At 45.7% G+C, this 22,443-nt stretch overlaps 1 protein-coding gene across 1 annotated transcript in view; it reads right to left on the reverse strand.

Moving 5' to 3' along the window:
- The window catches only part of TF (transferrin), a 587,202-nt gene that overhangs the window by 28,733 nt on the left and 536,026 nt on the right, over nt 1-22,443 (reverse strand). The window contains exon 16 of the mRNA XM_033958374.1: nt 16,387-16,576. Within this exon, the coding sequence (XP_033814265.1) occupies nt 16,387-16,576 (190 nt within the window). The remainder of the gene's footprint in view (nt 1-16,386; nt 16,577-22,443) is intronic.

A 22,443-nucleotide genomic window follows, 5' to 3' on the forward strand; every position in this document is an offset into this window, starting at 1 on the left:
CCTCGTCCTCTTTGAGACCGACTCGAACCTCACTAACCTCTCTACGAACATATCCTCATGCATAACGAACCTCCAATCCTAGGCACTCACAGTAGAAATGAAACTGAACGAGTCCAAAACAAAACTCCTTTGGCTCGGCCCAAAATTAGACCATTTACCCTCCTCCATCCCATTGTCCTCCAGCTCCTCACTACAGCTCGAGTTCTCAAGCAAAGTGTCACCTTGGACTCTTCTCTATCCTTCAACGACCATCTCCACTCCTTGGTAAAAAAATGCTTCTTCAGCCTTCATATGCTAAGGAAAGTCAGACCATACTTTCATCAAAAACACTTTGCCGTCCTAGTACAATCCATCATCCTTTCCAGATTGGACTATTGCAATTCTATCTACCTCAGCCTAACCAAGAAAAGCCTCCATAGACTTCAGCGGATTCAGAACGCCGCGGCTAAGCTAATTTTCGCAAAAAGCAAATTTAATCACGTCTCGCCACTCCTGTCTAAGCTCCATTGGCTCCCAATAATCCCCAGGATCCACTTCAAATGTGCATGCCTAGCTTTCAAGATCCTACATGGCATCCTTCCTGCCGTTATTCCTCTATCCTGGAACTCCGCAACTCCTACCTCCTCCAGATCCTCCCAAACTCTTAAACTATCTTTCCCTTCCACAAAAGGTATTTCGCATGCAGGCAAACTAGGGTCATCCCTCCCCTTTAGAATCACTGAGCTCTGGAATAACCTTTCCTCCCCGCTCCGAACTTCAAGCTCCCTCCAACTCTTCCGCAAACACCTAAAAACCTGGCTATTCTCAAAACTGTAACACTTCCTCCCTCTTTGGGCTCTCCCACCCATCCACACCCTCTTACACCTAATCCTTAAACCCTCCACTGGAGTTCCTTTCTCTTCCTAAATCCTGTAAACCGTGCCGAGCTCTGCGTCTACGGAGATGGTGCGGTATATAAACCTAAGGTTTAGTTTAGTTAGTTTAGTTTAATTAGCAAAATTGTCATTTCTTTAAGAAGACATTAACTATTTTCTCTGGGCCCTTCAAGTACCTACAAATCCAAAATGTGACCCTGCAAACGGTTTGAGTTTGAGACCACTGGTGTATATGTTTTATTGTCATGTCTATATTGTAAATTATTGTCATGTCTATATTGTAATTTATGTAAATTATATCATCTCTGTCTTGTCTCAATTATTATGGATGTACTTTGTAACCCGTTCTGGGCTCCTTTGGGAGGACAAGCTAAAAACATTGAATAAATAAATTTAAAAAAAATCTCAAATCCCACAGAAACTCTCCCATCTCTAAAGATCTATTAAATAAATCCTTAAGAGGCCCCATCACAATTTTTCTGAGCTTTCTAAGTACTCTAGGATGTATCCTATCCAGCTCCATAGCTTTGTCTACTTTCAGATTTTCAAGTTGTTCATAAACACTTTTTTCCATGAATGATGCAATATCAATGTAAATACCAAAAAATCCAACAGAACAGAGACCCCATGGATATAAAACAGTACAAAAGGAAGTGAGAACGGACAATGAGCACTCCTCTGAAGAACACAGATGTAAAACCAACTTGTTTATTTCATAAAAGGACACAAGCTGAAGCTGTGGACCCGACACAGCCCTGTGTTTCGGCGTCTAAGGAACGCCTGCATCAGGGGTCACTAAACATAAAAACATAACACAACATATTAAAACACATCATATAAAAATTTAAAATTTAATTTTTTTTTTCCTAAGCCATAAAAGTAAATGAATACTAGAGGCCAACCAAATAAATAAATAAATACATATAAATATAATGAAAAGATATATATATATATATAACAAACAAAACATATGATAATGTTTATGCAAATACCTAAAAATGGAACCAAACCTGTGGCGTATATGTTCACAGATGACCAAATAAATAAATAAATACAATGAAAAGATATATATATATAAATATAATGAAAAGATATATATATGTGACAAACAAAACATATGATAATGTTTATGCAAATACCTAAAAATGGAACCAAACCTGTGGCGTATATGTTCACAGATGACAGGTCTGGGATAAAACAAAGCTGTGTAGTAAAAATATGGAAATACCATATTTCATCAGGAGAAAAACTCTAAAAAAACTACAGCATAACATAATATTTACATAAGACAATAAAAGAGTGCAAAACATGTAGCTGCGTGAACAAACTTCAAAAGCTATTTGATTGAAAGAACACTTTTGTAACAAGCTAGCAACCATACAGGATGTTAATGCAGAAAATCTCAAGTGTATCACTACACTTTGTAACAAAATAGCAACTTTATAGAATGTTAATACAGAGAATCTCAAGTGTAACATTTCATGCATTGTAAAACCTGAACTGAAGAAAGAGGAAGGTGAGTAAAAGAGAGATATGAAAAGCCACATGTAAGGAGGAAAAAAAAAGAGAAAAAGTAGAAAAGAAAAAAAGCGGGGCCAAGAGAAAAGAAGGAAAAAAGAGAGAGAAAGAAAAAAGAAAGGGAGAAAGAGGGAAGAAAAACCACACCAAAGGAAAATAAGCCAAAAGAACACAGAAGAAAATCAGAGGACAACAAAGAAGGAAAGTGTCCTGTCAGCATAGCTGTAAGGGAAAACCCAAAATGCTAAAAATGACACCAATAAGGTAAATAAATGGAAGGGGAGGACAGAGATGGCAGATGGATGGTTAGCACAAAGAAAGAAGGAGACCCTGGCACGCAAGTTATCAGAAGACAACCAGAGCCTGGGACCAACAAGATTTGAAAAATGACCAGACAACAAAAGGTAGAAAAACTAATTTTATTTTCCATTTTGTGATTACAATTTGTCAGATTTGAAACGTGTATCCTGCCATTGCTGGTGTTAGACCGCAAACGTGAGCTAGGATTTAACAGAGAGAGGAAAAGTCTTTTTTGTTTGTTTATTTTGTTTACACCACAGCGCCGTTTAAATCTCCCATTATTTTTCTCTGGCATTTTGCTCATAGTTTAATAGGCATAGGCAACAATAGAATATCATTATACTTTTATCTTTTATGTCATATGTTTTAATCCCTTTCCCTACTCCCCAGCTTAATTTATAACTAACCCATATTTTCTTCCCTTCATGTTTCTTGACATGTTTATTCAGCCAGAATTTTGTTAACTTGTTTGTGTTCGTTCCCTCCCCTTTTATATTTTAAATTGTAAACCGCTGAGATTTAAACCCCAGTTATATATTTGCAGTATATCAAATAAATTGAACTTGGCTAATGGCAAAATGAATAGTATGGTCTCACTACAACCATTTACTACTATGTTCTTCTGATATCCCTCGGTCTATCAGCAGCATTCGATACGATCGACCACGACCACCTCTTAAATCGCCTCAGAAATAGTGGAATTTCAGGATCTCAGACCATAGGTCCATCATGCCCAGCAGTCCGCTCCTGCGGCGGCCCCCCAGGTCAATGACCTGTAAGTGATCCTTTATTTAAGACATTTTGTCCTGTGTAGTACCCCTCTAATTGTACCCCTGGATCCCCTTTTCCTTCAGGAACTCGTCCAGTCCCTTTTTGAAACCCAAAGTCGTACTCTGCTTTACCACCTCCTCTGGAAGCGCGTTCCAGGTACCACCACCCTCTGAGTGAAGAAGAACTTCCTAGCATTTGTTCTCAACCTATCTCCCTTCAATTTTTTTGAGTGCCCTCTAGTTTTTGTTGCCCCCGCCAGTCTGAAGAACCTGTCCCTCTCTACCTTCGCTATACCCTTCATGATCTTATAAGTTTCTATCATATCCCCTCTAAGTCTCCACTTTTCCTACTTCACAGATCGGAACTTTATAGTGAATTCCAAAGGATCATCGTCATCCCCAATCATCCAGACTTATGGCATCCTACAAGGTCCAATCCTATCTCCACTACTTTTCAACATTTTCCTAGCCCCATCACTGATTCTAGCTCAATCTATCGGATTTACCATCTTTGCCTTCATTGACGATATTCAACTACTGGACCCCATCAACCCCACAAACATCAACGAAATACAAGAAATAAACACCAAACTGGACAAAATTTGCTCATGGCTCCTGTCACACTCGGTACTCCTGGATAGTGCAGCAGGCTCTGTGACTAATGAATACTGAGCTGGTGTGGTCCCCACTGACTTAGGGAACCCTTCAGGTTTAAAGTCTGTTGCCCGCAATAGGGCTGCAGGTGAGTATTCCCTTTCCTTCTGAGAGAATAAGGACTCAGACAACAGTGTGGGTTTCCAGCTTTTATTCTGGCCACAAGCCAGAGTGTGGTTAAAGCTCACCACTATCTTGCAAAGCAAAAAATACTTCAAAATAATTTCCAGGAAAAAAAACAAGAAGCACAAAAAAACAATAGCCAATAAACACAGGCTCTCAGTAAAAGGTCAGAATAATAGAAAGTTCAATTGTTGGTTCCTGGACTTTAAGTTTAAATTATAGTCCTCTTCACCAGGACAGCCTTGTGTACAGGTTAATTAAGTACATAAGAACATAAGAACTGCCATCTCCGGATCAGACCCATGGTCCATCGAGTCCGGCGATCCGCACACGCGGAGGCCCAGTCAGGTATACACCTGATGTAGTTTTAGTCACCCATATCCCTCTATGCCTCTCGTAAGGAGATGTGCATCTAATTTGCCTTTGAATCCTAGCACAGTGGATTCCTTAATAACCTCCTTTGGGAGAGCATTCCAGGCGTCTACCACTCGCTGTGTAAAGCAGAACTTCCTGGCATTTGTCCTGGACTTGTCCCCCCTTAGCTTCAAACCATGTCCTCTTGTCCGTGTCGCGTTGGACAATGTAAATAATTTATTTTCCTGCTCTATTTTATCGATGCCTTTCAGCATTTTGAACGTCTCGATCATGTCCCCTCGCAGCCTCCTCTTCTCAAGTGAGAACAGTCCCAGTTTCTTGAGTCGTTCCTCATATTCCAAGTTCTCCATACCTCTTATTAGCTTCGTTGCTCGTCTCTGCACCCTCTCCAGCAGTTTTATATCCTTCTTTAGGTTGGGAGACCAATGTTTGTTACAGTATTCCAAGTGTGGTCTGACCATTGCTCTATAAAGCGGCATTATGAATTTCTCCGATCTACTCGTGATTCCTTTCTTTATCATGCCTAACATTCTGTTTGCTTTCTTTGCCGCTGCCGCGCATTGTGCCGACGGCTTCAGGGTCCTATCTATTAGTACACCCAGGTCCTTTTCTTGTTCGCTCTTACCCAGAGTTGCGCCTGACATTCTATACTCGTGTTCCTTATTCTTACTACCTAAATGCATTACTTTGCATTTCTCCACGTTGAACTTCATCTGCCATTTCTCTGCTCATTTCTCTAACTGATACAAGTCGCTCTGGAGTTCCTCGCTATCCTCCTGCATAGCTTTGTGTCGTCTGCAAACTTAATGATCTCACTGGATACTCCTTCTTCCAGGTCATTGATGTAAATATTAAATAGGATCGGCCCAAGAACCGAGCCCTGGGGCACACCACTAGTCACTTTCTCCCAGTCTGAGAACTTCCCATTTATGCCCACTCTCTGCTTTCTGTTTTTCAGCTATTTGCCTATCCACCTGTGTATATCTCCCTCTATTCCATGGCTTTGTAGTTTCTTGAGAAGTCTTTCATGTGGAACTTTGTCGAACGCCTTCTGGAAGTCCAAATATATTATGTCCACCGGCATTCCACTATCAATTTGCTTGTTCACGGTCTCAAAAAATTGAAATAAATTTGTTAAACATGATTTCCCTTTCCTGAACCCATGTTGACTGGGTTTCATCAAGTCGTGTGTATCTAGGTGCCGGACTATGCTATCCTTGATCAGTGCTTCAACCATCTTTCCAGGGACAGACGTAAGGCTCACAGGTCTGTAGTTGCCCGGTTCCCCTCTTGATCCTTTTTTGAAAATTGGCATGACGTTCGCTATCTTCCAGTCTTCTGGTATCTGTCCAGTTCTGATTGTCAGATTGGCAAGTTTTTGCAATAGCTCTCCGATTTCAACCTTCAATTCCTTTAAAACTCTCGGGTGAATTCCATCCGGTCCAGGGGATTTGTCACTTTTAAGTTTGTCGATCTGGTAGTATATCTGGTCCAACTCCACTTCAACTGTGGTGAGGCTGTCTTCTATTACTCCACTAAACACTTTCACTGCTTCTGGTATTTTTGCGGTATCCTCCTCCGTAAAGACGGACGCAAAGAAGGAATTTAGTTTGTCTGCAATTTGTTTATCCTCTTTGATGTACCCTTTTCTTCCCTGGTTGTCCAGGGGTCCCACCGCCTCTTTTGTAGGTTTTTTCCCTTTCACGTATCTAAAGAAGGGTTTGAAGTTTTTGGCCTCTTGCGCTATTTTTTCCTCATAGTCCTTTTTGGCATCCCTCACCGCCTTGTGACATTTCTTCTGATCATCTTTATGTTTTTTCCATGCTTCGGTTGTTTTCATGTGTTTCCATTTTTTGAAAGAGTCCTTCTTTTCTTTTATGGCTTCCCTCACCTGTCTGTAAGCCAAGTGATTTTGTAAGTCCCATAGAAAAGGTTTTAAAATGGAGTTCTTCCCACAAGTAGCATAAGTAATTGTCACAAACAGTCTTGCATTCAACATGCCCTGAATTCTCCCACAGACCTGAGCAGGATTACTACTCCCAGAGCTCAGAGCACTTCAGTAAGAACTGTGTCATTCTAAACCTAGCAGCATTTCTTCAGCTGTTGCCAAGCCAACCACTTCTCAGCTGGTTCAGCTCAGAATGTAATGCAGTGCAATCACAGAAGAAATATACTTCAAGGTTTTTCTCTTATGCAGTTTAAGCAGCCTTCAAATTTCATTACTGGTTTTAACATGGTTTCTGCAGGGGGAGATCGTGCTTAACTAACTTATTGCACTTCTTCGAAGGAATCAACAAACGGACGGACAAAGGAGACCCCATAGACATCGTATACCTAGATTTCCAAAAAGCCTTTGACAAGGTGCCTCACGAGCGTCTACTCCGGAAACTGAAGAACCATGGGGTGGACGGAGATGTGCATAGATGGATCAGAAACTGGTTGGCGGGTAGGAAACAGAGGGTAGGGGTGAAGGGCCACTACTCGGACTGGAAGAGGGTCACAAGTGGTGTTCCGCAGGGCTCGGTGCTCGGGCCACTACTATTTAATATATTCATAAATGATCTAGAAATAGGGACGACGTGTGAGATAATAAAATTTGCAGACGACACCAAACTATTCAGTGGAGCTCGGACTAAAGAGGACTGCGAAGAATTGCAAAGGGACCTGAATAAACTAGGGGAATGGGTGACGAGATGGCAGATGAAGTTCAACGTTGAGAAATGTAAAGTACTGCATGTGGGAAGCAGAAACCTGAGGTACAACTATACGATGGGAGGGATGTTATTGAATGAGAGTACCCAGGAAAGGGACTTAGGGGTAATGGTGGACATGACAATGAAGCCGACGGCACAGTGCGCAGCGGCCGCTAAGAGAGCGAATAGAATGCTAGGTATAATCAAGAAGGGTATTACAACCAGGACGAAAGAAGTTATCCTGCCATTGTATCGGGCGATGGTGCGCCCGCATCTGGAATACTGCGTCCAATATTGGTCGCCGTACCTTAAGAAGGATATGGCGATACTCGAGAGGGTTCAGAGGAGAGCGACACGTCTGATAAAAGGGATGGAAAACCTTCCATATGCTGAGAGATTGGAGAAACTGGGTCTCTTTTCCCTGGAGAAGAGGAGACTTAGAGGGGATATGATAGAGACTTATAAGATCATGAAGGGCATAGAGAGAGTAGAGAGGGACAGATTCTTCACACTTTCAAAAAATAAAAGAACAAGAGGGCATCTGGAAAAGTTGAAAGGGGACAGATTCAAAACAAATGCTAGGAAGTTCTTCTTTACCCAACGTGTGGTGGACACCTGGAATGCGCTTCCGGAGAATGTAATAGGGCAGAGTACGGTACTGGGATTTAAGAAAGGATTGGACGGTTTCCTGCTGGAAAAGAGGATAGAGGGGTATAAATAGAGGCTTTCTGCACAGGTCCTGGACCTGTTGGGCCGCCGCGTGAGCAGACTGCTGGGCATGATGGACCTCAGGTCTGACCCAGCAGAGGCATTGCTTATGTTCTTATGTTAACTGAATCCCTCTCATAGCAGGCAATTTTCCCCAGTAGCAGTTTTCAAACACAAACTTCAAAATCCACATTAGCACAAACACTGGCAGCTTCAAAATCCTCACAACTCACTTTTATGGCCTCAGCATAAGTTCCTGGCTCTGTTGCCCTGACTGGAGTATTCACAAACTCCATGGGTTCAAGCTGCGGCTCCACTGGAAAGGAAGGGCTTTTTTCCATCTCTCAGTCTCCATTGCTGCTGCTGCTGTCTGGCTGGGATAAGGGCTCAGGTTACATAAGAACATAAGAAGTTGCCTCCGCTGAGTCAGACCAGAGGTCCATCCTGCCCAGCGGTCCGCTCCTGCGGCGGCCCCTCAGGCCTAATTGCCTGAACAGTGTCCCTGACTAATTTTGTAACTGCCACTAATCCTCTAATCCTATCCCTATTACCTACCTCTACTCCTATCTGTACCCCTCAATCCCTTTGTCCTCCAGGTACCTTTCCAAACCTTCTTTGAATCCCTGTAGCGTGCTTCTGCTTATCACATCCTCCGGTAGCGCGTTCCATGTATCCACCACCCTCTGGGTGAAAAAAAACTTCCTGGCGTTTGTTCTAAACCTTTCCCCTTTCAATTTCTCTGAGTGTCCCCTTGTACTTGTGGTTCCCCATAATTTGAAAAATCTGTCCCTGTCTACTCTTTCTATGCCCTTCATGATCTTGAAGGTTTCTATCATGTCTCCTCTAAGCCTCCGCTTTTCCAGGGAGAAAAGCTCCAGCTTCTTCAGTCTTGTCAGTATATGAGAGGTCTTCCATACCCTTTATTAGCTTAGTTGCTCTTCTCTGGACTCTCTCAAGTACTGCCATGTCCTTCTTGAGGTACGGCGACCAGAACACAGTACTCCAGGTGCGGGCGCACCATTGCACGATACAGTGGCAGGATGACTTCCTTTGTCCTGGTCGTGATACCCTTCTTAATGATACCCAACATTCCGTTTGCCTTCCTTAAGGCTGTGGCGCACTGCGCCGACGCCTTCAATGATGTGTCTACCATCACTCCCAGGTCTCTTTCAAGGTTACTCACCCCTAGCGGTGATCCCCCCATTTTGTAAGTGAACATCGGGTTCTTTTTCCCTACATGCATGACCTTGCATTTCCCTATGTTGAAGCTCATTTGCCACTTTTTGGCCCATTCTTCCAGCGCTGTCAGATCTTTTTGGAGATTTATGCAGTCCTCCTTGTTTTCAACCCTGCTGTATAGTTTGGTGTCATCCGCAAATTTAATAACCTCGCATTTGGTTCCTGCCTCCAGGTCGTTAATAAATATATTGAACAGGAGCGGTCCCAGCACCGACCCCTGCGGAACTCCGCTCGTGACCCATTGCCAGTCTGAGTAATGGCCCTTTATTCCAACCCTCTGTTTCCTGTCCGCTAGCCAGTTTTTGATCCATCGGTGGACCTCTCCTTGCACCCCGTGGTTCCATAGCTTCCTTAGCAGTCTTTCATGTGGTACCTTGTCAAAGGCTTTTTGGAAGTCAAGGTAAATGATGTCTATTGATTCCCCTTTATCCACCTGGCTGTTTACCCCCTCAAAGAAGTATAATAAGTTAGTGAGGCATGACCTGCCCTTGCAGAAGCCATGCTGGCTCGGCTTTAGCGGCCCAGTGTTTTCGATGTGTTCCCAGACGCTGTCTTTAATCAGTGCTTCCATCATCTTTCCTGGGACCGAGGTCAAGCTCACCGGCCTGTAGTTTCCTGGGTCTCCCCTTGAACCTTTCTTGAAGATGGGTGTGACATTTGCTATTTTTGCTGCTTGCATGGCTGTTGCCCTGCCTGCTTCTCCCCCTGTTCTCTCACTCTCTGCTCTTTACAGAGCTCATAGCCTCACCCCCCTCAACCTTGATTGGAGAATGGGACTGCTCTCTCTCCTCAGCTGTGTGTGTTTCTCAGGGACAGTGTTTCTCTGTCTCTGCCTTACAGGAGCAGAGTGCACTCTGGGATTTAACCCTTTAGCTGGTTTGGCAAAAGCTCTAGGCTGAACAAAATCTTCCTGCATGTCAGGTACTGATTCCCCCTGGCTGCTCTGGTGGTAGTCAGCGATATCAGGTTTTAACTTGCTGATCTGGTCAGCTCTTCTGCATAAGGGCAAGATATTCCTATCCTTTTTCTTAGGGACAAATCGTTTATTAGCAGCTGATTTATCACACTCCGAATCAATAGACTATCCTTTAACATAGCCAAATCTTGAGGCATACTATTCCCAGCTAATAACAAAAACTTTAAATGGACCATTTTTTATTGAATCCTGTCCCATCCAAATCAAACCCAAAATCAAACTCCAAGGAATCATCCTAGACAAAGACCTCAACTACCCCGACCAAATCCGCTCACTGACTCAAAAATGCTTCTACAAACTCAGACTAATTCATTTGATAACACCGGTTCTTGAGCCTTCTTCCATACACATTCTAATTCACTCCCTGATCATCTCACACATTGATTACTGCAACTCATTATATCATGGCATAACTCAAAAAGAAATCCGTCAACTACAACTGATCCAAAACACCGCCATTAAACTCATTCACAAGGCAAAAAAATATGACATCACTCTGCTACTCTGTGAAGCCTACTGGTTACCAGTATCACATCGAACCACACACAAGATACTCCTATTCGCCTTAAAAAATAAACTCACCCACTCCCCAGCCCTCTTAGATAAATATCTCATCCCCTACGCAACCCAAGGGCCCTGAGATCCACTAACTAGAATTTGTTGACTGTTCCCCCAATCAAGGGACTTTTTTTATACACGCAATACCACCTTCTCCACCTTCTCCAGCCTCTGCGCTCTGGAATGCTCTGTCATCAGACATCTGTCTTGAAGAATCCCTTGACAAATTTAAAAGCAAATTCAAAACCTTCTTATTTCAGGAGATAGGATCCCTCTCCCTCTAAGATTAATGAGGAAAGAGAACCACTTTTAAGAAGCGACTTCCCCTCCTTTGCCTTTATCCCCCTCCCCTTCTTACCTTACTTTTACATTTTATATCAACTTCGATGTAATTTTAACCTCTATCCTTAATTTGTCTATGTCTCATCTAACACTTATGTGGTTTAAAGCAGTATATTCATCACACAAGCAACAAAGGGTGCTTCACCCTGCCTTGCCCACCTGCAAAGCAACTGAAAAATCACATAAGATCTAAGGAATTTGGCTGGGGCACTGTAGTGCTGCAACTAAGCAGATAAGTTCATTGCCCTGGTCATATGCATTATTCACTGTGATAAGGGGCTAAGGGGACATGGAAGAGTTATGATGGCTCCTAGTAATAACTAGCAGCGGCTCACATGCAGTTGGATTGGTATTGAACACGTCACATATTTAAAAGCATAAGGCTGTATATTGAAATTAAAAATAAAAAATGTTTATTGAAACATTTCCTATACTATAAAGCATATAGAGATTTATATACAGACCCCCTTTTAAAAAAAAATGTTATCCTAAGTTTAGCATTGTAAACCGACCAGATACTTGTCGATGGTCGTTATATCAAATATTGAATAAACTTGGAAACTTAGTATGGTATACTTTTTTTTGCAGCTGTTCATATCCTCTGCAACTTTCTTTTCATGTTGGGGTAAATGTTGAACCCCTGCACACTTATCCTTTAATTCTATAAAGTTGTGTATCCATTTTTGCACTTAACATATCAAATTGCACATGCATAGGAAATAGAATACTGCCAGTTATGTGTGTAATGTAAATGTTAAATTGGGTATTAATTGGTGTTGTAATTGGAGTTAATTGATAATAATTGGCACTAATTTGCAGTTATGCCTGACACTGCCCTTAGTCAGTGTTCTATAACACTCTCCAAAGGGATGTATCTACAAAAGATTCCTCGACAAAAACCTCTCTTTCCAAGCTGGCAAATGGAATGACTGCTTGACCACCCTCATCTCTCTTGCCCCAACTTACCTATCCTTCAGGAAATCTCTCAAATCATACCTCTTTGATAAATTCCTCTAACTCCCGCCCTCCCAACCAAACTACTAATCTCGACCTCGCCTCCCTTCCTGCTCTTCCTCTCCCTTCTCATCTTTTTACCTCTTCTTCCCCGGTTTTTCCTTCCCCTTTCTGCACCTCCTTGTAACTGTTATTGGATCATTTTGTAATTGCCACTGGTTTATACCATACACTTGATAACTAATTCTCTGTATCTTCGCTGTATATGTACAGTCTCTTCTCCTGTAAACCGCTCTGAACTGTTTTGTGGTATTGCGGTATATAAAAATAAAGTTATTATTATTATTATTATTAATATGAAAGTCTTTTACCACACAACTCCTGGTGGGGAGAGGGGGATGTATGGGACACGGGCATATCAGGGTTATACTAAGCATTTATACACGTGGAAGGACATAATAAAAAGAAATGTCTAAGTCCGATATGCACGTAAGGCACTAGTCGCTCAAAGTCGACAGCAGCAAAATATCCATTTTTGAAAAATACATTCAAAATGTTTGATTTTTGAAAATCGTCAACCTTTACGTCCAAGCGTTTAATCGCTCAGACCGCCACTATGTCTATCTTTATACCGCATTTTCGACCAAAATTTGTCCAAGTCCCAAATGCCCAGAACAAGACCTTTTAGACATGGAATGCCTAGTCCCTCCTGCCAGAACCCCCGAAGCTGGCCCCCCATCACTGAATGTCCGCAGCAGGAGGAGGGCCCAATTCCTCCTGCCACCTTCCGAGACATCCACCAGCACGAGGGATGCCCATTCCCTCCTGCCGATACCCCTCACCACCCCTAAGATCATCGGCAGGAGGGATGCCCAGTTCCCCAAGCCCACCCGGACCTCAGAGGGATGCTTCCACTGAATGGCCTGCCCCTTCCCAGTATCGTAGGATGCACTGGGGAGGGGCCTAAGGCCCTGACTGGCCCAGGCGCTTAAGGCCCTTCCTATAGAAGGGACCTTAGGTACCTGGGCCAACCGGAATCTTAGGCCTCTCTCTCAGTGCATTCTGGGATGCACTGGGAGTGGCCTAAGACTCCAAATGGCCAGAACCCTTAGGCCACTCCCTATGGATCCCATGATGCACTGGGAAGGGGCAGACCTGCCATTCAGTGGAGGAGGGATTGCTGGCCAAAGAAAGCATCCTTCCAGCCACCCAACTTACTGTATTGTAGGGTCCGGGGTCAGGAAGCATGCCCTTCGGTGGTGGTGGTGTACTGGCAGGAGGGACTGGGCATTCCTGCTGCTGCTGATCTTAGGGGGGGATACCGGCAGAAGGGACTAGGCATCCCTCCTGCCAATGATCTTGGGGGGGGTGGAGGGTTCTGGCAAGAGGGACTAGGCATTTTTCCTGCCGATCTTGGGGGGAGGGGGTTTCTGGCAGGAGGGACTGGACATCCCTCCTGCCGGGGGATGTCTTTGGGGTGGCAACAGGAGGGAGTGGGCATCCCTCCTGCTGTTAGTATTCATGGGGGGGGGGGTCCCTGCTACGGCCGCTAAACTGATCACGGCAGGGAGATTACCTTGCCGCGATCAGCTCAGCGGCAACCCGATTCTCTAACTGGCACTTATGACATAGATGCTGGTTAGAGAATCGTGGTGTTAGGCGATTCTATATAGGATGCCCATGTGTGAATCTCAAAAGCTGCTTAGGCAGCTTCTGAGACAGGGTGTCCTATACAGAATCTGACCCTTAGACCTGGTTTTACATTATCTAAGTCACAACGTATAAGATCCACCAGGCAGCAAGTACAATTTTCGATTATTGACTAAGTGTAGGTTGACCCACCTTCTACCCTCACCTGTCCTTCAAAAATGGCCCTTTCAGCTCTGGGCGAACAGCGGGATTCAGAGGCCTAAAAAGTCTCTGGATACGTCTAAAAACCCGTTTCGATTATCGACATAAGAACATAAGAACTGCCATCTCCGGATCAGACCTTCGGTCCATTGAGTCCGGCGATCTGCACACACGGTGGCCCAGCCAGGTGTACATCTGGTGTATTTTTAGTCACCCATATCCCTCTATGCCTCTCGTAAGGAGATGTGCATCTAGTTTGCTTTTAAATCCTAGAATAGTCCATTCCGCAATAACCTCCTCAGGGAGGGCATTCCAGGTGTCCACCACTCGCTGCGTGAAGCAGAACTTCCTGATATTTGTCCTGGACTTGTCCCCCCTCAGCTTCAGTCCATCTCCTTTTGTCTGTGTCACATTGGACATTGTAAATAACTTTTTTCTTGCTCTATTTTGTCGATTCCTTTCAGTATTTTGAAAGTCTCGATCATATCCCCTCGCAGTCTCCTCTTCTCAAGGGAGAACAATCCCAGTCTCTTAAGTCATTCCTCTTATTCCAAGTTCTCCATACCTTCTATTAGCTTGTCTCTGCACCCTCTCCAGCAGTGTTATATCCTTCTTTAGGTTGGGAGACCAATGTTGGACACAGCATTCCAAGTGTGGTCTGACCATTGCTCTATAAAGCGACATTATAACTTTCTCTGATCTACTCGTGATTCCTTTCTTTATCACACCTGTCTTTTAGGTCATCCAAGTGCCAACTTGTATGGGTTTTTAGATGTATTTTTGTTTTGATTATGAGCCCATAAGGTTATACAATATTATCAATTACACATGTAATATTATCAACTAGTCTTTAAGCCCGTTACATTAATGGGTGCTAGAATATATGTATGTCTGTCTTTCATTCTTTCTTTCTCTCTCTCTCCCCTTGGCCGCTTTCTGTACATTAACGGGTACTAGAATATATGTGTGTGTGTCTCTCTATTTCTTTCTCTTTCTCTCCTTAGCCGCTTTCTTTCTTTCTGTCTTTCTTTTTCCTTGGCTGTCCATCACCACCCCTTGCCTGCTCCCTCTGTCCATTCTCCCTTCCTTTTACCTCCCCTGTGTCCACCACCACCCCATCACAACTCTCCTTATGCAGCAGCAGCCCTTCTCCCTTTGTTTTACCTCCCTCCTGTCCAGCAGCACCTTCCTTCACCCCCTGTCCAACATTAGGCCTCTGTTCCTTTTTCTTCAGCCCCCCCTGTCCATCAGCACCTATTTCCTTCTCCCCCTGTCCAGCAGTAGGCATCCCTTCCTTTTTCTCCCCCCTCCTCCTTCTTATCCCTATGATACACTTACCTTGCTCTGCCTCTGATCAGAGGCTCCCAACAGCCGCCCAGTTGCACCCATTGGTAAAGTTCCCTCTGCGGCATCCCGCACCACTCCTGATGCGACTCCCGCTGTCTTTCTTTCTGTCTGTCTCTGTTCCTGGCCCCCTTTGTCTGTTTGTCTTTCTGTATATCTCCCTGCCCCTGTCTTTCTTCTTTTCTTTCTGTCTCCCTTCCTCCCTCTGTCTGTCCAAAGCAGCATTCCTTCCCCCTCCATTTCCCTCCCCCCACACCAGTTCCCTGTGCACCTTCCCCTGTGTCTTTCTTCTTGTAGCGTTTCCTCTACCCCCTTTCTCTTCCCACAGTCGCGACTACAAATGCGGGTCCGAGTCCTTTGCCGCCCCCCCTTCCCTTCCCTTACCACGGGCCCGACTGGTGATTTAAGCAGCGTGACAGCACTCTTCACACGCTGCTTCGGGTCCTTCTACTGGCCTGATTTACTCTGGCACGTCCGGAGCAAATCAGGGCAGTAGAAAGGCCCGAATCAGCATGTGAAGACTGCTGACATGCTGCTTAAATCGCCAGTCGGGCCCGCGGTAAGGGAAGAGGGGGGGCGGCAAATGACTCGTGTCCTGGGCAGCGGAAAGTTGCAGGGCTCCTCGGTGGGGGTGCTGAGTGGCCGCGAACCCTCTCCTCCCAGACCCCCCCCTCCCCGGAGGAACGGAGATTGGCGGCTACAGCCGCTGGCTTCGGCGTCTTCTATCCACTGCGGCCAACCCTAGTGGAAACAGGAAGTAGTCAGAGAGGGCGGGCCGCAGTGGACAGAAGACAGCAAAGCCAGTGTTAGCGCAGTGTAGTGCTTTTCTCTTTATTTTTAAAAGCGGGTGAAGCGGGTGAGCCGTCGAGAAGGAGGAGGTGGTGGTTTTGGCAGTGAGGAACAGAGATCGTTGGTGGCGCGAGATGGAGAGCAGGTGACGTAAAACCCGCGCATGCGCACTCGTGTTTCCGCGACGGGATCAGGGAACACAATTTTTTTAGTGCGCATGCGCGGCCTATCATTTTATTATATTAGATTACACATGTAATTGCTTAGCACACACACTTTAAGCAACGAAAGGGATGTGGTTTGTCTATGAGGCTTACCAGAGGTTGATGAGCACTTTGACAGGCCAGCCACAGAATCATAGTACTGTTGTCCAAGGTAGGTTTTCATGGTAGTTCCTTCAGGTATCTCAAGCAGGCACTGGGTGGTGTCTTTGAACAAAAGGTCTTTGAAGGTGGAATCAAACATCTGGAACAAATCACTTTCTGTTCCATTACGTCCAAACAAAGACTGGAAGAGACAAAAACATGACTAAGTATATACTCTACCTAAATCCTGAACTATATATTTTTTTATACTTTTGACAAAGTGGGCTCTTATCCTTAAAAGATAATTTCTCAATAAATTACTTAGTTTATAAAGCAGCACCAGCCTCTTTGTTTTTGGATACAGTACGGTATTGGATTAGCCTAATGGTTAGTGTGGTAGGTTAGGAACCTGAGAAACTGGGTTTGATTTCCCTGTAACCTCATGGCTAATGCAGTGGGCTGAGAACCTGAGGAGCTGGGTTCAATTCCCACTACAGCTCCTTAGATTGTGAGCCCACTAGGGATAGAAAAAAAAAATACCTGCATATAAAATATATGTAAACTGCTTTGATTTTCCCCACAGAAAGGAGGTATATCAAATATACTACCCTACCCTATTATGGGATCATGGCTTTAAATGTATTAGAAATAATCACCAATAAAAATACACTCAATAGTCTTGTATACTAAAGTTCTCAAATTCAAATTAATCAGATAAACTCTCCTAAATATCAAAACGATGGAGAGAAAAAAAGAACTCAATAAAATATGCTCACAACATAGGACATAAAATAACTCCACTCACATTAAATAACACTCCCCCCCTTTTTTTTTTTCTAAGCCAAGGTAGAGGTTTCTACCACAGCCTGGAATGCTAAATCTCCAATACTCATAGAATTTCTATGAGCATCAAAGCATTTAGCACCCTGGGCCATGATAGATACCTCTACCGCAGCTTAGTAAAAGAGGGCCTAAATGAGAGAACTCAGTCATGTACCAATAATATATATGAAAATGTATTCTGTGTGCAACTCAAAACTATCTTCCATACATGCATTGTGCAATAATCATGTTTAAACTCTTTCAAAACATTTATTACTTATTAAAATTGTAAAACACTAGTCTTAACTTCTTAAAATGCCAAAGGATGAGACAGGGATATACCCTGTTTCACTGAAGCTTTGTTAGAGGATCTGGTCAGACCTCTCCTCTTCACATGAAAAAGGTGTGGGGGAAATATCTGTGCCAGAAATGGTTTTTAATGATGATGAGTTGGAAGAGCTGAAACAAATCCTGACGACATAATTGGGCAATTTAATAAACTAAAGAGTAGCAAAGCACCTGGGCCACACTACTGTATATATGAGGGATCTTCAAAATGTTTATGTACTTTTATTTTTTATAACATTATTTATTAAATATCTCAAAAGCAAATCAGATTACTTTTCCACATAATCACCTTGTTTTGCAATACATTTTCCCCAGTATCCTACTAATATGCTTTCTTACCACCCCAGCCATTTCCTGTGGAAATAGCAATGTTACTTACCGTAACAGTTGTTATCCAGGGACAGCAGGCAGCTATTCTCACTAGTGGGTGATGTCATCAGACAGAGCCCCGGTACGGACGTCTCACAAGCACGTGTTGCTTGTAGAAACTTAAAAGTTTCTAGATGCCCGCACCGCGCATGCGCCGGTGCCTTCCCGCCCGGAGATCCGGGCGTGTCTCCTCAGTTCAGGTAGCTAGCCTGAGAAGCCAACCCAGGGGAGGTGGGTGGGACGTGAGAATAGCTGCCTGCTGTCCCTGGATAACAACTGTTACGGTAAGTAACATTGCTTTATCCCAGGACAAGCAGGCAGGTATTCTCACTAGTGGGTGACCTCCAAGCTAACCTCAGTGGGATGGAGGGGGAGTTGGCGACTTAAGAGAATAAATTTTTCAATACTGTTTGGCCAAACTGTCCATCCCGTCTGGAGAGAGTATCCAGACAATAATGTGAGGTGAATGTGTGAACCGAGGACCAGGTGGCAGCCTTACAAATTTCCTCGATTGGTGTTGATCTGAGGAATGCTACTGAGGCTGCCATTGCTCTGACCTTATGGGCTGTGACCTTACAAGGAAGTGATAATCCAGCCTGGGCATAGCAGAAAGAGATACAAGCCGCCATCCAATTGGAGATGGTGCGCTTTGATACGGGTCTTCCCAACTTATTAGGATCGAAGGAGACAAAAAGTTGAGGAGTGGTTCTGTGTGGCTTGGTGCGATCCAGGTAGAAAGCCAAAGCACGTTTACAGTCTAGAGTGTGAAGGGCCGATTCTCCGTGGTGAGAATGGGGCTTAGGGAAGAATACTGGAAGTACAATGGATTGGTTGAGATGAAATTCGGAGACCACCTTAGGCAGGAATTTCAGGTGAGTGCGGAGGACCACCTTGTCATGATGGAATACTGTGAATGGTGGATCCGCCATCAATGCCTGGAGTTCGCTGACTCTGTGAGCGGACGTAAGGGCTACAAGAAAAAGCACTTTCCAGGTGAGATACTTAAGAGGGGCCCTGTTGAGTGGTTCAAACGGGGGCTTCATGAGACGGGAAAGGACTACATTGAGGTCCCAAACTACTGGGGGTGGTTTGAGAGGAGGGTTAACATGGAAGAGTCCTTTCATAAATCTGGCGACCACCGGATGGGCCGAGAGGGGTTTCCCTTGTAGGGGCTGGTGGAACGCCGCAATAGCGCTCAGGTGGACTCGTATGGATGTAGACTTGAGCCCAGATTGAGATAGGTGTAGGAGATAGTCCAGCACGGAGGATAAGGAAGCTCGCTGAGGTTCCTTTGATTTAGAAACACACCATGAGGAGAATCTAGTCCATTTCTGGGAGTAGCATTGTCGAGTGGCGGGCTTCCTGGAAGCTTCCAAGACCTCCCTCACTTCTTGTGAGAATTGGTGAGGGGTTACGTTGAGAGGAACCAAGCTGTCAGGTGGAGAGACTGCAGGTTGGGATGAAGCAGTGATCCTTGATGTTGAGTAAGTAGTGAAGGAAACACTGGAAGTGGTACTGGTTCCCTGCTGCTGAGTTGAAGTAGGAGGGAGAACCAAGGTTGTCTGGGCCACCGGGGAGCTATTAGAATCATGGTGGCCTGTTCGAGTTTCAGCTTGACCAGAGTCTTCTGGATCAGCGGGAATGGTGGGAACGCATATAGAAATCGTTTCCCCCAGTTCAGTAGAAAAGCATCTGACTCGAGGTGATGAGGAGTGTAGATCCTGGAGCAAAACTGAGGCAGTTTGGAGTTGTGGGGAGCCGCAAAGAGGTCTATCTGAGGCGTCCCCCACTGTGTGAAGATTTGGTGAAGGGGGCTGGAATGGAGAGTCCATTCGTGCGGTTGTAGCAGACGACTTAGTTTGTCTGCTAAGACGTTGTTCTCCCCCTGAATGTAGACAGCTCTGAGGAAGGCGTTGTGGCGCACCGCCCAGTCCCAGACTCGTAGAGCTTCCTGGCAAAGGAGGGCCGAGCCCGTGCCTCCTTGCTTGTTGATATAATACATGGCGGCCTGATTGTCTGTGCGAATGAGGATCACCATGTCGTGAAGTAGGTGTTGGAAAGCTTGGAGCGCATTGAAGATGGCTCTGAGCTCCAGTAGATTGATTTGATGTAGTCTTTCCGCACTGGTCCAGAATCCTTGGGTGCGGAGACCATCCAGGTGGGCCCCCCATGCATAGTTCGACGAATCGGTTGTGAGAACTTTCTGATGGAGGGGAGAGTGCAACAGCAAACCTCTGGATAGATTCGAAGAGGTCATCCACCAAAGTAGAGACTGCCGAAGAGCAGGTGTGACTAAGATGTGTTTGGTTAGTGGATCGGACGTCTGATTCCACTGTGATGCCAGGGTTCCCTGGGGGATCCTGAGATGGAGTCTGGCAAAGGGTGTCACATGTACTGTGGAGGCCATATGGCCCAGGAGCACCATCAGTTGTCTCGCCGGTAGGGTTTGGCGAGTAGACACCGACTGGCAGAGATGAAGAAGAGACTCCATGCGTTGCAGAGGCAGGAATGCTCGGAGTCGAGTGGTGTCCAGGACCGCTCCGATGAAGGGGAGGGACTGGGTGGGTTGTAGATGAGACTTGGAAAAGTTGATCTCGAAGCCCAAATTCTGGAGGAAGTAGGTTGTAGCCAAGACCGCCGAAGTGACCTCTGGGGCTGACGGGGCCTTGATGAGCCAGTCGTCGAGGTATGGGAACACCTGTAGACCCCTGTCTCGGAGTGCCGCGGCCACTACCACCAGGCACTTTGTGAAGACTCTGGGGGACGAAGAGAGGCCGAATGGTAGCACTCGATACTGTAGGTGCAGATTTCCCACCCGAAATCTGAGGAACTTTCGGGAGGCCGGGTGAATGGGGATGTGAGTGTAGGCCTCCTTGAGATCCAGGGAGCATAACCAGTCGTTCTGCTCGAGGAGGGGGTATAGAGAAGCCAAAGTCAACATGCGAAACTTCTCTTTGACCAGAAACTTGTTGAGGGCCCGAAGGTCTAAAATGGGTCGCAGGTCGCCCGTTTTCTTCGGGACGAGGAAGTACCGGGAGTAAAACCCTCGGTTCAATTGGTCTGACGGGACCGGCTCGACAGCCCGAAGCTGAAGTAAGGTTTGGACTTCCTGAAGAAGAAGGGCGGTCTGTGTCGAGCTTGAAGGATACTCTCTTGGAGGATGGTCCGGGGGGACCCGATGGAAGTGAAGAGAGTATCCTTCTCTTATGATGGTAAGGACCCATAGGTCCGTGGTTATGGCCTCCCATCGATGGTAAAAAATATGGAGGCGGCCCCCTATGGGAGAGGCTGAGGGGTGCAGAACGGTGTCGGTTATGCTCCCAGGAGGGGAGTCAAAAGGGCTGGGGAGCCTTAGGTGCAGCCGGTGGCTGAGGTTTTTGCTGAGACTTCTGGGGAGGTTGTCTCTTCACAGGTTGTCTCGCAGCAGGCGTTTGTCTGGGCATGTAACGCCGCTGGTAAATCAGGGGTGGCCTGGAAGGTCGAGACTGTTGAGGTTTGGGTTTGGGCCGCAGGATGGATTGAAAGGATTTTTCGTGATCCGACAGCTTCTTGGTAACAGTTTCGATAGACTCATCGAACAGGTCAGCTCCCGCACATGGTACGTTGGCGAGTCTGTCCTGGAGGTTGGGATCCATATCGATTGTACGGAGCCATGCCAGGCGACGCATGGCTACCGCGCTTGCGGCAGCACGTGCCGAGAGTTCGAATGCATCGAAGGAGGATTGCATCAGCTGGAGGCGTAATTGGGAGAGGGAGCTACCACTTCCTCGAACTCGAATCGAGCTTGGGTGTCTATGAACGGAGTGAACTTGCGGAGCACCGGCAAGAAGAACTCCAGATAGGAAGAGAAAAAGAAATTGTAGTTCAGCACCCGTGACGCCATCATGGAGTTTTGATAGAATTTTCTACCAAATTTGTCCATCGTTCTCCCCTCTCGGCCCGGCGGTACAGAGGCGTAGACCTGAGAGGGATGAGAGCGTTTAAGAGAGGACTCGACCAGTAGGGATTGGTGGGAGAGTTGAGGGCCCTCAAACCCTTTATGGTGCACGATGCGGTATCGAGCATCGAGTTTGCTGGGAATCGCCGGTATGGAGTACGGTGTTTCGAAACACTGCATGAAGGTCTGATCCAGCAATTTATGCAGGGGGAGCCGAAGCGACTCCGTTGGAGGGTTAGGTAAATGCATGGTGTCCAGATACTCTTTGGAGTATCGGGAGCCCGTGTCAAGGGTCACATCCAGATCATCCGCCATTTGTCGGAGGAATGATGAGAAAGACAATTGATCCGCCAGCGTCGGTCTGTGGGACGGGCTGGAGGAGGAAGAGGCCTCCGGATCCATGGACATCGGGGAGTGGCAAGGAGAATCGGGTACGGGTGTCTCCTCGTACTCCGGTCCCTCCGGAGGGGACACCTCTGATGAGGAGTATCCCATACGTTGCAGTTTTTTCTGCGGTGACACCTCCGAATGGCGTGAAGAGTGCCAGGATGAGTGTCTTGATCGGTGCCCGTCTCGGTGGCGGGACGGGGATC

The sequence above is a fragment of the Geotrypetes seraphini genome, chromosome 9 (assembly GCF_902459505.1).
Source record: "Geotrypetes seraphini chromosome 9, aGeoSer1.1, whole genome shotgun sequence".
Classification (NCBI taxonomy): Eukaryota; Metazoa; Chordata; class Amphibia; order Gymnophiona; family Dermophiidae; genus Geotrypetes; species Geotrypetes seraphini.